General features: G+C 41.6%; 1 protein-coding gene across 1 annotated transcript; it reads right to left on the bottom strand.

Annotated features, from left to right (window-relative positions):
* Positions 1-811: 811 nt before the first annotated feature.
* Positions 812-13,842, bottom strand: mfsd2ab (MFSD2 lysolipid transporter A, lysophospholipid b). Its single transcript, XM_051955863.1, has 13 exons — positions 13,733-13,842; positions 12,663-12,785; positions 8,621-8,744; positions 7,779-7,857; positions 7,496-7,671; positions 7,270-7,360; positions 6,707-6,825; positions 5,823-5,906; positions 3,845-3,928; positions 3,572-3,684; positions 3,343-3,486; positions 2,774-2,950; positions 812-2,689 (listed from the first exon to the last, which is right to left on the bottom strand). Exons 2-13 carry the CDS (start codon positions 12,770-12,772, stop codon positions 2,635-2,637), a joined length of 1,356 nt encoding a protein of 451 aa, XP_051811823.1. The 5' UTR covers positions 12,773-12,785; positions 13,733-13,842; the 3' UTR covers positions 812-2,634.
* Between the last annotated feature and the right edge of the window lie 1,557 nt (positions 13,843-15,399).

Genomic DNA, 15,399 nt, shown 5'->3' with positions numbered 1-15,399 from the left:
CTTTGTACTTCCACTCCATTACATCTATTATTCTATTATTTAAAGCTCTTTTTGTTCCATTGTCTTCACAGTACAGGTTATACCTGTAATGATGTCCTCAACACTAGATGGCAGCAGTTTACTATGAATAATACTTAGTAAATGGAGAATTTGCAAACTGTCCAGCAAAGTACCAACTGACAGTTTGACTAGTAGATATAGTAAGACAGACATCAGGTTTCTATTCATTATTTTGCAAATTTTTCAATGCTGTGTAAGATTATACATTTGTAGGTCTATTTATTTGTACTTGTGCTGCTCTAACAATCTGGTCTAGATAGTTTAGAATGTTTTGCAGCCAATGCTTGCATAAATCTCCTCCAATATCTATATATAATGCATTAATATCTCTTCTGTAAGCATTAGGTTTTTCATCCATGATGCACGTCTGATACAATTACCAGTATTTATGAAGCAAGTCAAAGTGTTGCAATAGTTTAAGTTCAAATGAGGTTAAATATTGAGGTAAACACCCTACAGTGGTATTTATGGTGTGGATTTACCTCAGCAACTACAATGTTGAAGATTAACACCACACCAAAAAATGAGACAAAATACAACTTTACCTGCAATAACATTAGTTATATAGATTAATCAGACTAACTTAGAACTGAAGTTATGATTCTGCAAAAAAATAGACATAAAAACCTAGCAACATAAGGATTCTCTGGATCCGCTCTGAGCAAACTGTTGTTTTACTGTTCATGTGAGAGTTACACAATGACTTTACTGCACATTATAAAGTAGTTGGAAGGAAAGAAGTGTTGGCAACTTGTTCACAGTACACTTACCAATTAGTATTTATTAACGTCTTTTCTCATCACATTTTTCTTAAATAACTACAGTACAGTGTACATACGTTCATTTCAAATGCAGCCACAAATATCAAAGATATTTACAGGTTCACATGTACAATATATACATTTGCACAGGAGGCTTCTGTGTGTCCCTGTGGGGTTAAAGCTCACACATTTGGCTACAGCCTCAGAGTCACGAGGAAGTTCACAAATAAATCTATAAAAGACGATATACAAATGACCAAATAAAAGAAGGAGATTTACAGGATGTACAATTATTACAGGTTGAGTTAGTGAAAATGTCAACATGTCAGAGGTGTAACAGTATGTGTAACATACGACACTGCATGTACACGTTTCCATATCAACAGATATAAAATATGTCAATCCTCATTCATACGATGGATTGAGATGGTCAAAGTATCCTGGTTGTGTCTTCAATAAACACAAATATGTACAAAGGAAAATAAACACCCAACTACAACAAGTTCTCTGTATTCCAATCTTTTTTTTTTTTACTAGTCTGTGCTTCCCTTTTTTTTTTTTTTTTTTAAATCCATATAGAACAAAGACAGTAGCAATGGCACCATGCATTAAAAGGCACGTGAATGTTTTAAAATTTGACTTCCACCCCATTTCCCTCACTTAGAACCTTCCTCGGTCAGTTAGAGAAACCTTACAGGCCTTAAATAAATTTAAATACTGCAAGAAGCTCAACTTTCTGGCACGCATGATTTGTAGTCAAATCAAAACTAATAAATATTTAAATATTGTAATTACTAAATTAGTACCGGCTTTGGCCAGCATTTTGTTCACTATTGGGAAGTAAAGCATTTAGCGAAGAGACGCTTTTCTTGTAGTAGCTGTCCTACAAATAATAATATTGTAAATAATGCAAGTGTTCGATAAACACTGCGGTGATGTGTGCAAACTAGCGGTTGTGACTATTGTAGTGGTTTTAGTACTATGGTAAGGAACTAAATCAAGCCCTTCGGCTGATACGGTTTGGCTACTAGTTCCAACATCACATTATTACGGCTTCTTCCTAAACAAACAAAAAGCCAGTGGGGAATGAGATCCAAACAGATTGGCTGGCAGGTTTCTGTAAACTACAAGTAGAAACTGTAAAATGACAACACATTTAAATGTGTTCAAATCACACACCAAGTCAATGACTTCAGAGCAAGTGCCTGACAAGTCAGTTTGTCCATTTTGGATTTTTAAACCCAAAAATGGGGCACAAGTTAAGGCGTTATCACTGTTCAAGTTTCTCACAATGTGTATATGTCAGAAGTATAAAATTGTTTTCGACGCAGTGCTCAAGGTCGTTAATGTTCCACGTGGTATATGCAAGGATGGAAACTGCTCAGTTTCAGCGAGTAACACCAATAATATGCCCACAAGCTCACAATACATTTTATGGTTTTGTGCAATTTCAACTGAGAACGAGACCAATCTGTAAAAAAAAAAAAAAAAAAAAAAAACAACTATTCCACAGTGCTCAAAAGTATGTTCTACAAAAAGTAAGGCTTTTGAGATCGGACTGAACAAAAGAAAAGAGAGACTGTCATGCCAGGAAAAAAAAACGGAGGGTAGGTTGTTTGTCTTTAGAAATGCCTCAGCGTGGCCGAAACATTTACACTTTTGAGTCACTTAAGTTCAGTATGTGGAGCAGCAGCAGTGTGACTGGACAAGGCAGTGTCTGCACGATGCCACTGGCTCAGGTCCGTTGGTCCAGTCCAGTGCAAAATCCCAGTGGATCACCCGACTGCTCCGTGGATCTGTCTTCTACAATGTGCTACACCGTGTTGGCCAGTTCTGTCGAGTCCGTTTCTGAATCCACCTCGTTGTCCCTGTGAGAAAACGAGAGACGTCAGTCGAAGTTCTGCTTCACGGACACACACCGACACAAGTGCTTTCCTCTTCCACAGCCTTACCTCTGTTCTTGGAGCAGTTTGCGGTTGCCTTGCCTCCTCTCCTCATTGATGGGATACGAGTACAATATGCAGAGGCCGACGATGATGAGAGCGACGGGGGCGGCTGAAACCAACACTTTCAGAGTTAAGTGCACTTCCTCTGGCTGAGAGCAGCCTCTACTGATGTAGCCTGCAAAGCTAAAAGAAAAAAAAAAAACTTAATTATTAAACAGAAAACAGACTTAGAGACCAATGTGCATGAAGTACTTTAACATATTGCAAAGCACTGTTTAGAGATCTTGCATTCAGTAAGTTTTTAGTGCAACTGACAAGCTGATGTGGGGGGAAAAAAAATAAAATAAAAAAAATCACTCAAAAGGCAAACCCTGGTGCAGTCATGTGATGCGCACACACACACACACACACAACAGCCTTATTGTATTAAATCTAATGAAAGTGAAAGGAATTCCTTGCTTTGATGTGGGATTTGGGTGCAGGGAGGTTTGACTTAGCCTTACGTAGCCTGTAATATTTGGACTGAATCATTTTTATCAGTTTAAAGTATCGTTTGTGTTTGTGTGAGCTCTTACTCTAAACTGAGGGTGGAGATGCCCAGGGAGACTCCAGAGGCAAACTTGGTGAAGAAGACATAGAAGGAATAGAAGAGAGCTTCGTGGCCGGTGGACTCAGGGTTTTGCACTTGGAAATCATCAACGACATCTGGCAGCATAGACCTGAAATAACAAAATGCTCGTCAGAATAAGTCGTACATGTTAAGAGAAAAAAGCAATTCAGATGAAGAGTCGGCAGGGCTCTTACCAGGGCAGCAAGAAGGCTGCAGCCACTCCAACCCCAGCAAAGAAGGAAACGATGTAGGTGACAATCAGGTTACTCTTTATACACACCACCAGGATCATGAAGGGAACCACGGACTGGAGGGAACACATTCAGACATCAACACATTGAAAGATTCATTTCCCAAAACAGGTCTCTTAATGGCACCACAGCAGTTTTCCATAACTCCTAAAATAACACTTCATTCCTGCCAAAGCTACAGGCTTCATGCGATCTGGACCAGATTGTGAGCCTTACCGAGGTTCCAGTGTAAACTGCCGTCTTTTTCCCAAAGCGAGTCAGAAACCACTGCCAGAAGGGGATGGCCAGAGTAGCGGAGAGCTGAGAGGAGGAAGAAAAAAAACATTCCCAGTCTAGTTAATCAGCTGTTTTGCCAAAACTCAAATGAGTTCCTGTAAATTTGACAAAAGGCCCTCTATAAACAGGTCAATGAAGCGTCTCTATTACATAACAGGTAAGAAAGAAGCACAATATCAGAAACAAAGTGCTTCAGCTTCCGACTGACTTTGACTGGACTTGAAATGTTACGATGTCGGAGCGCTTTGACCTCTCTTATTTGCCAAACGCAACAGTGACTATGGAAGACAATATGGCTTCTTCAGCTCTTCCCAAAACAAATCTGAGCTCAATGTAATGCAGAATTCCACAGAGGTAAGCGTCTGACTCTGCAGGGGGGAGCAGAGGTTACGCTCAGATCAGTTTGGCCTCTGACCTCTGCATATTTGACTAAAGGTGGGAATAACACAAAGCCATTGTGCAACAGTATTTTTCCACATTTGCTTATGGATACAAGCGAAACACTCAGCTGAAAGATACACCGCCTACACATCACTGCACAGTCATCTGTGTTGCAACCACACTGTTCTGTGGCTTTCAAAGCGCCTTCATGTGGTGTCTCACTGTGAGTAAACACGCATTCCATTTGAATTTCATTTCCTTTCTACTTGCACGTGGACACTTTTTGTTTTACATATATTATCTTGCAGCAGCAGTGTGCGTGCACTTAAAATCAGTTCATCTTTGAAATCCAAAGTCCATGGAACTCTCCTGCACAGAACATCCCTCAATCCTATGAGCCTTATCAGCCGTTTCCGAAGAAATCAAACATTATTATCGTTTAATAAGGTTTTATCTTTTAAATGCACCTCATAAAGCATGTTGAGCTCATTGCGTTTCTAAATGAAACTGAGGAGGACAACACGGCTACTTCTGCTACAAACACTGCCCAGCCCTTCAAAACGAGTTCATTTTGTTGCGCATCACGGCTGGAGAACATTGTCCTGTACAGCATGCTTCCTGCAACATGCCTCACAGAAGCTAAATGGACACACAAGGTTCTTTTTGTTTGTCCCTTATTAATGAACTCCCCACTGCTCTCATACAACATTTCATTACATTTGACCTTTACGGTTTTCATTCAGTATCTGACAACAGGTTTGAGACACAGCTCCTTATATAATGCCTGTAATTTGATTTGACTTATCTGAGCTCGAATAAGATCTGAACGGGTTAGATTAGTGTGACATCGCATCGTATTACTGAAGGTGAGGATTAGGATTTCATTCCTGCTCATTATTGGATACTTCATAAAGGGGCTTTTTCTCTTAAAAAAAAAAATAAAATCATTTCACAAAATAAATGCACTTCAAAAAAGGTCACTGCCTTGCCTCTATAATCCTTTCCATAAAGTAAAGGCTCAAAGCATGTAATCTTTTCAACCTCACTAACCTGTGCTTTCTCAGTCGGCACACTTGTACTGTGTGAGAGCCAAGCACATCTATGGATTAATTGGCTTTAATACCTGTCAGGATCGGAGGGCAGAGGGAGTCTTTGATTTGATTTTTTTTGTGTACAGGTTGATATAAAAGAGAGGCTGAGACATGAAAGGAGAAGCGAACGTGGCTCCACTACTGTCTGTGGGAATGGGATGGCATTCAGGCTGACCAGTTAGAGTGGACACACATCATGGAAGGAGTCACCCAGGAGCCTTGCTTTATAACAGAGTACAGAGCAGCCTTGTAATTGAGGACAATTTATGTGTTCGCCTTGGGAGAGAAGGCCTTTGTCTGCACTCCGAAGCCGTAACTTATTCCGCACAAACGGGCGTCTCAAGACTTCATACGCTGACAGAAATGCGGTGTTTTGCTGTGGGAACGGTGCACCTATCTGTGTTTGTTTGGAAGCGCCACCTGTGTATGTGTGTGGGCGTGCTCACCATGATGACAAGCAGAATATTCTGGAAGTCGTTCCTGAAACCCAGCGTGGAGCTGCAGAACAGAGCGAAGTTTCCCTCCAGGAGCTGCAGGACGAAACAAAGAGGCTCACTCAGTCATATTTTACTGCCTAAACACACAAATACAAACACTTCGGGCCAAGTTTGGAGGTGCCAAGTAAATTCTGGCGACATACTCCCAACATTAAACATAAGAAGAACCGGTTGAACTTAAGCCCTTCTCAGACTTTGGCTACACAACTTTCCTGGCTTCAAGTGACAGCATTCAGTCTTTAAGACATCACTTCTACATTAATAATCCTCAGATACAGCCACAGTAGTAAAGTGCGAGTGTTCTGGAACAATAATTAACCGTACAATAAGGTTCAAGGAGCCACTTATAAACAAAAGATAAAACCTAAACCAATAGAAAGCTTTTCAACATGGAGACAAGATGGTTTATAAGGCCTGATCCTTTTATCAAAGTCTAATTATTTTTCTGTTGTATCAAGTGTTTTATTGCAGAGATTATTCCATTGCACAATCTCAAGAGGATATCTGTTGCAGTAGACCAATTACGGTACACGTGGATGTGTTCCCATTACAAAATAAAGAACAACGCCTGGATACTAACTAAAGTAACTACCAAAATTATGTTGCCATATTTACTGGCAATCTGTGAATGGGAATACATGCAGTTCAGACTGGTGTTGTTTCAACCTAGTAAGATTTCTACTTCTATATAAGGGTGAAGCAGACATGTTCACAAGCTGAAAGAAGCTTGTCTGAGAGGGGCTTTTAGTAACCAAAAAACAACAAAAAAAACATACTGCACATAAACTAATCCAGAGTACACAATAAACAGCATGTGTGTCTCTTATACGCACCATGAAAGCTAGTGAGGTAAAGAGGAACCCCATGACCAGTTTGGTGTATGGTCCATGCCCCATCACCAGCTTAATCCCCTGGAAGAAGGACATGGGCTCTGACCTGAGACGACAGGACTCTGGAAAGAGGAAACATGGCAAGAATGAAGAAAAATGCTGAATTAGATCCACTTGAATACATTTCAGAATCTTTTGATGTCCCCTCTACTGCTTTATTTTTCATGAGTAACTGCTTTGTAGGCTCATCCTTTGCAGAACAAGAAGTGCCTGATCAGTCCAATCACCGGTCACAAGGGCTTCTAATTGAACCAAAGCCTGTTTGCTCTCACACAGACCGTCAGCCCACAATCACACTATAGTGCACAGCTACAACTGTGCAGCCCCATTGGACGAGAGTAGAAACGTCACTCACAGCTCTGTCACATGAAAGACATTTGTTTATCTGCGACCAATCAGGAAGAAAAAATTGAGTAACTTAAGTTTCTGGGTCTTGCTTTGGAAATGAAGCTTAAATGAGGTACTTCAAGGATGGAGCCAGTTTGGCTGAAAGATAAAAGTCTCACCTTTTTGTTCCCTCACACCGAAGAATAAAACGACAGCACAGAGGATGTAGATCAAGCAGATGACACCAGAGGCGATCATGTAGGCCGTTCTCTGTTAGGGAGGAAGAGAAGGTCAGTTAGCAAACATCATTTGTTTTCTAAATCTCATTTTCTCTCATCAACTCTACCAGATATTGCCATTAGCTTTTACTTGTCAAACACAGGACTAATATATAAACTTGTTTACCGTGTGCTCTAGGGAGATGGCGGGTTCGGACGCATTGAGTCCAACAGACATGGAGGAGTTGCTCAGGTTTGCCACGATGTCGCCAGGTCCTGGGAGGCAGGGAGCGTTCGCCATGCCTACTATCTGGCCCTGGATAGCTGTACCGAGCAGAGTGCCCAAAACCTCCACCGTCATCCCTGATGGGAGGACCGATCGGAGAGGTTTAGCAAAGAAGTGACACACTCGATATCTGTCTGCTAGCAGATTAATGTAGGAGACACAAGGCTTGTTCTCTGATACTTACTATACGCAGTGGCAGAGTCTCTCTCCTTCTGCTCCGAGCTGATGAACATGGTGAGGGCAGAATATGGCACATGGAAGCACTGATGGTAAAGAAAACGAGTAACAATGTGAGAAAAATCTTCCACTTTTAGGTCATGTAGACAGCTAAAGACAAACTACAACACATGATCAACATTCTGGCAAATCTAATTGGGCTCTTTCGTAGAGGTAGGGGAGAAGATTTTACTCTCATTTCTTTACAGTAAATATGAGGCTATCATTATTGGCTGGTCAGCTTAGCTTAGCAGAAAGAAAGGAAACAGGGGGAAAGGGCAAGGCTTGCTCTGTCCAGGGGTAACAGTCCATTTACCACCATCCCTAAAACTCACTAATTAACACTCTCCTCTGTTTACTCTGTGCAAAAGCTGTTGCCAGTAAACCAGCAGGAACACGAGGAAGTTAACTGTTCCCAGCCAGGAAAGAATTGACTAAATGATGCTTCGTAAGGAGGACAAAAATGGTGTTTTCACACTTTTGTGGGGATTACAGAAAATGTTATTACTAATATCTGGGTAAAGGTGCTGACACCTCACATTTTCAGTCTTTAAAGTGACCTCCTCCTGCCTGTTAGTAATGCTTATTTTAGGTTCTTGTAAAATTATGTATATTTTGGGAATATTGCTTAATGCAAAAAACATGAATCACAATTTAAGTTCACCCCACATTGACCTCTGCAGGTATTACACAACTCCACTGGGGGAGTGTAAATAGCTAGTAGGACAATACTAATGCTTTGCCGTGACCCTGTATTGCATTTGTGGAACAAGTGAGGGTTCACTTAGAGTGTTTTTGTGCAGTACTCACAGTTTGAAGCGACTGGAAGAGGCAGTAGAAGAAAAGGTACCAGACGACTTTGCCATTCTCAAAGGGAGGGACGTACCATATGAGGAAATAAGAAAGCACAGCCAGAGGGGTTGAGAGCAGAATCCTGCAGATGGACACGAGGGGAAGAGGAATGAAGAGGGACAACAACATCAGCGGACGAAAACGTGATCTATTTAGGCGTGAAATTCTCTCTCACTCTAAACAATCACCAGTCTTCACAGCTATAGGGGGCCCTCATTACATAACAAACTGTGTCTTTCAGTCAGCTGTGCCAACTGCTTATCGGCTGTGTTTTATTTGGACCATCTGACAATGACTACCATTAATAGGGACACCGGGTTCTTTGTGTTCCCACACAAGAAACAGGTTGTGCTTCAAGTATGGCCTGATCTGAGGGCTATAGGTAGATAGAAAACTCAGGAATTTTGCCAGACAAACTTGCTTCATTGTAGAGATGACTAATTGAACGCAAATGATGCATGATCAGGTGACTGAACGCAAGTCTAACATCCTGTAAAGTCATACCATGAGGAAAAAATTCAGAAACTTCCTTTAGTCACTGCTCTTCCTCTGTACGTCATTCTTCCGATGGTCAGATCAACACTCTCCAATGAGATGTGAGATTGTGAGTTCAGCCACACCCTTGATATGCTGGAAAATAAAATTGTCTGGCTTGTGGAAGCGGAAAAAGGTCGGAGAATCCTGCTTCTTCCATCTATGCTTGACGGGAACTGTTTAAGCCTTATCTTCCAGGATATGAAGTCATGTACACATCACAATGACAAGGAAAAGCATGCAATTGTTGCACAGAGACGCAATTTCTCCCCACAATATCCAAACAAACTGTTCAGCAACTTAACAGCTTCACTTGAAACTCACTGCTAATCACCCTGGACCGATTTCTAATGAAATGCTGATGTGCTTTAAAGAGAACTGAAGGAGTGGCATTTAGGCTGCTCTCTGACGCATATGACGTGATTAACTGTACACTTGTATGAAGTCACTGTGGGAGTGGTGGGCAAGTTAAAGCAGATGTTTTATTTGGAGATGACAGTACACTTAGGAGTGCTTTTTTTTTTAAAGTGCAAATATACTCTGAACACGTAGTAGTTTCAGCATGACATCATTGCGCTTCAGTAAAAATGCCTTCAATGTGATTTTAATTTTTATCAACACATCTCACAACACACATGGAACAATAAGAATTAGAAAAAAGCATAGCAGCTGAATCTCTACATGTTCTCCTGCTTTTATTTTTATCTTTTTTTATATAGACCTCCCGAGTAGTCAAATCTTTTCCGTGTTTGGAGGCTAAACCAAGACTTGCACTACCCTTGCAGAGCTGCAGTGACAACAGGCCATATAAGCACTGACCTGAAACCCCCTCCTGGAATTATATTTAAATCTCCTCTGAAATAGCTGTGCTGACTCAGGAGATCTGACTGTATCTATACAAGTTAACTTAACAGGTGTCAGCTTTTAGTCTGGCATCTATTAACTGTGAAAACTTTTTCTATGTAAAGTATTTTTTGTCTTGCAGACAATACTGGGCTGGGTCAGTGAACACAGCTGTTAATAAAAGAAGAATTTGGCATCGCACTTTGATTCTCAAGCCTTGACTTGATGTTTTAATGTTTTGACAAAAAAGAAATCAGTAATATTTAAAACTGAATCACACTCTACATATAACTCTTTGAAATCACTGAATCAGGTGCAACACCTATATTTAAATGTATACTACAAAAAAAAAATCTATTTTCAGTATTTGTTTTGTAATTTTAGGAATTAAGAGAAAACCCAAAGTCTGTCACTTGTGGCTATGCCGTGACAGTGAACTTGAACTGTAGTAACCTCCTGGATTCCTCAGTCATTCTTTAAAATCTCACAGGGCCCTGCTCAGCTGAGACGCCATTGGCTAAGACAGGTGGTGTGTTGTGGGCTAGACCAATGAGAAGCAAGCATGCCTGCAGTCACCCTCCCCCATTAACTAAACACAGAGCTTTTAAGATGGAGCGCCCGCCTTTGTCCAGCTTCCTCCCTGCCCTCATGTGCAACACTCATCTGCTCACATCTTTATGGCTGAATAATGTGACTGAACATGCATTCCGTTCCTCTTCCTACAGTCCCCACACACATCCCATCTCCCTCGACAAATGCAGGAGATATATCTCACTTAGCACAAGCAGCCTCCTGCATGACCCACTTTTGAAATTCAAACATCATCATCTTGACTGCAAATTACAATAATGAGATCCAGACCATTACCCTCCAGCACATAGTTCAATTGTTGTTAGTCAACGTGATTTTATGAATAAGTATATTTTACAAGTATGCATGTAATGATATATATCGCACACCGATGTGCACAGTGACTACACTGTGTACATTTACTCCTTTGTTGTAAAAACTGCTATTTTTCTGTAACTGCACAGAGGAATATCTCCAGTATTCTCAGGATTTGCTAACCACCATCTGAACAGGATGTATCCTGTGTGTTCTAAATTAATTATGCAAGCGTTCTTGTGGTATGCACACCTAAGGGAACATTAACATTGGAAACTGAGGAGGAGATCACACAGGACCTTCATCTCCCATTTGTGTCCCCATGTTTCAGAAGCAACTTGGGAGAATATATTTTCAATCAAACAGCAAGTGAGTAGATGTGCTGGTGTAGCACCTAGCCCTACATCTCCCTGTGGTCCTCATTATAAAGATGCCTCACCCTGCTGAGGCATTCAGCTTAAATATCTCAAGTGTCATTCTCTTTCTCTTTGACACCCTTTTACGCCACTGGACCATTTCCATCCTAATCATGCCATCAGGTACTCAATGTACTGACAGGACAGTAGCTCTAAAACATCTTCTGTGCTGACAAGAGCCTGGCCATCACTTCTATAACCAGCAGCTCTGCTGACACCCTACACCAGAAGTCGCTCACGTAACAGTATGAATTCCAATCCCTCAGACATGGGTCGTGATGGTCTGCACTTTTTGACAATGCAGGAAAGACAGTTTAAGTGAGCACATTATTCATGATTAGACTGTGAAATAAACCCATGCAGCATGCTCAAAGATTGAACAATGTGGGGGAGTGGATACAGAAAAAGAAAAGGGTCAGTAGGCTTTTCCATGAAATAGGCCTGAAGCATCACAAGCCTCCAACTTCCTCTGCCTGCCGTCACACAGACAAAGATGCAAGCTGAAAGCAAATCAAAATACAAAGTCTCATTTTTAGGTTTGGTTTTCATTTTTTAATTAAGTCACATTATCTTAAAGGTCTATTTGTACAAATGAGCATAATATCAAATTGCTGAAATGAGCTCTGTAGTCACACATACAGAGATTGAAGTAACTGAATAAGAAGTCCTCCTGAAAAGTGGCTTGGGTGCTCCCTGAAAGAGGAAGCCTTGGAAGCAGGCAGGTGTTGCATTTGTCAGTGCCATGTTGAAGGCCTTACTGTGGGAAATATGCAAGACAAACACCTGCAGGAATTCCCTGTATTTGTGTTTGGTTTCAGCAGTCCAATCTGAATAATTCGAACTAAAAGGTAAGTTATTCTATGGCCTCTAATGCATCGCAGCAGCTGATAGTAGGCGTGTGAGTGTGAGAGTGAGATAGGACGTATGAGTGGATTTGATACAGCAGTGATTGCATCAGCATGACCCATAGTAACCTTCCTTGGGATGATGCTGGCTTTTCCTGCACAGTCAGAGCACAAGCCCCGCCCCAAACACTGACACATGTAACACGTGATGCTCGGAACTTCCACTCTGAGCTCTGACTCACCAAGGATGATGGAAGCCCACCCCCCGCATTGAGCATTTCAAACAACAAATATGAGACACGTTGATTTAACGAACAACTGGATTTATCAACAACCTGACAATTACAGTTAGGAGTGGAATAAATAACCCAGATTTACAAGAAAAGCTCTAAACTGTTGATCTAGCTGCCATATATCAAGTCTAAACTGTATCATGCAGACTGCAGCTCAGTGAATGTGGCTGGGAATGAGACCTACCAGGGCATCATGCGTCCAATACGTGTCCATGGGCTCCGGGAGACCAGAAAGCCACTGTAGGGTCTGTTACAGCGTCCCATGCTCGGCAACGAACAAGATGATGGAGGCATAGAAGGGATCCAACTATGAAAGGAAAAGACAAAAATTAGAACATTCTGCACAGAATACTGCAAATAGAGTTATTGTCCATGTATAACCAGTACAACATCCACACTAGATGTCACATGTAAAAGGTGACAAAGTATACGTAACTTGGGGTTGTCTAGTTAAACAGTAAGCAGTGAAGCTCTAAAACTGGACATAAACTTGACATTATATTGTTTAGTTAGCAACTTTTTAAAAATCAGTAGCCAAAGGGCAACCCCTACAAGGATGAAGCCAAACAGTGAAGGAGCCACTTGGGAGCTCAGTCTGTCTGCTGTTCACCTTGTGCTGGGAGCAGACCAAGCTTGACTGGACGCCAGGCACGATGAATGGCCGACTCCTGACTGTAACGACAATCTGCGCCATGCTGTGTCAACCAATGGACTCTTAATCAACAATGTTAGAAGCTGAACAAAGCTAAACCCTGGGAAGCCTTCGACTTACATGCTATCGCAGCTTTAACCATCAGATTAGTGTCAGAGCTCATTAAAGCGAGCTCCTCCTCATCGTGGCTGCCATCGTCCCTTACACAAACTTTTGTCAGAAACAAGCCCCTGTAAGCCTTTGGATACAGCAGAGCGCCATCAGGGATCAATAATGGAACAAGGGAGAAACTTTATCCACCGCTTCAATTTTCCAGGATACTTCTCTCCTTTTGTTGATGAGCTTTAATATCAACAATGTCCTGTATGTGCCCTGATGACGGGGATACTCTGAAGCACAGCACTTGACCTTAGGTCCTGTAAATACAATGTGCACGTTTTGCTAATTTAGACAGGACAGAGCTCTGGCAAGGGCATTCGAGGATGTGCCACCACGTTCCTATTCTCAGTAAAAGCGTCATTTAAAGACAGCACGGTGGCTACATTTGGCCGTGTGTTATGAAAGGGGCCCATAATGTCTGGACAGGTGTGTGTATTACCCACCTGAGCTACATCCAGAAGATAGATCTGCAGAAAGAAGCCCAAGGCACACCCTGTGATCTGGTAGGGCGCTCCACCGATGGCGTAGCATATCTTGTTTGCAGACTGACAATGCCATTCCTGTTGTCACGCTAGAAAAAGATAACAAATAGACATTGTTAGTCATGCAAAATGATCAAATACATTGATTGTAAAACTGAAAATCGGGATTAGAAATTGAGCAAAAGTGTAAACATAGTAGCCAGTCATGAGATCGTGGTTTATCTACTACAAAGATAATGCTTAAATATACAAATTTACTTCAGTCAAATTACAAAATTCAACATTAACCAACTTTTGGAGAAAGTGTCCATAATTATTTGCAGCTGTCTGTAAACTTTCTCAGACTTTGGCAGTGTCAGGCCCTTATAATTATAGGAGGGGTCAATTCTCCAGAGTCGACGACTGCAGTTCAACGGGGTGACTGCAATACAGCAGTATGCAGTTTAATTCTCTCAGTTTACAAATAGGTAACTTTCTCAATTTCTGTCTGAACATTTAGACCTTCACTAGTCTGATTAAGATAAGAACCCATTTTTCAGCGCCTCAGGAGGAATGTGGCCTAAATTCTTAATCGCCAGAGTGAGAGTTGTAACAGCCCAAGAGTTCAGCTGGCAAAAAGCTAAGCATGGTGCAGTGTATTTGGCAGAAGTCAGGAACAGCTACTGGGGAAAAAAGAACCCCTTGGTTCTCTAACAAGCACTCATTCTTCCTCATTTTCTCCACTGTAGATGTAATAATTTCCTCAACAGACAGACTCTAAACAGCTCTTCGAATTGCAACACAACTCTGTGTCGATTAGTGCCAGGGCATGACAACATCACAGCGTCACTCACACCAAAAGCCAGGGTGACAGCACCTTGGTAGCAGTCTGAGCCAGCTAAATACCCTCAGGGACAACTGCCAGTGCGATCAGTGTTTTGACTACTGTTGCCCAAAGAGAGGCAGAAACACACCCTCATCCCAACCAATCAAAAAGTTACAGTTGGTGCTGCTGTCCCTCCAGGAATTCTTCAATTACTGGAGCTGCTGTTCATAACCTCAAAGCATAAATAGAGTTAGCATATCACCAGCTTCATGATCAAGATGAAAATCACCTTGAGCTGCAAGCACATTTCAGGGTTCATTGTCAATTATATGCATGAGGGAGTAAAATGCCTCATCTCTGATCTTAGACCACAGTACAAAACTTCACTGTGACTCCTGCAGTATAAACAAGCCTCTGCATTGTTGATACACTCAACTCAGCCTTTGTTTAGGTGACCAAACACTCTCTGACTGAAATAAGAAACCGGCCCCATCAAAACATGGGAGTAATTATGAACACTGGCTGGCATTACAGCAGCTGGAGTACTTTGTGTTTTAAATTATGTCTCCATGGTTGTGAATGGCAAGGCTCAAAATTAACCCCGCCATGGGATGCACATGTCCCCGTAAAGTGTTGCTCTTTTGCCACCTTATGTAATTGCCCCACACCCGTTCTACCTGTATACATAAGATTACATATACATAAGATTACATACATTTCTGCCCCTCCCAGTCTTATAAATACACTGTACTGACATTTACATGCACCGCAGGAATGTGTCAGTGTGACAGTCTCTTAACGTCACCCTCTTCACACAGCTTCA

Source organism: Acanthochromis polyacanthus, chromosome 11 (assembly GCF_021347895.1).
Source record: "Acanthochromis polyacanthus isolate Apoly-LR-REF ecotype Palm Island chromosome 11, KAUST_Apoly_ChrSc, whole genome shotgun sequence".
Taxonomy (NCBI): Eukaryota; Metazoa; Chordata; class Actinopteri; family Pomacentridae; genus Acanthochromis; species Acanthochromis polyacanthus.
The sequence above is the reverse complement of the archived record's forward strand: the minus strand, read 5'-3'. Positions and strand labels throughout refer to the sequence as shown.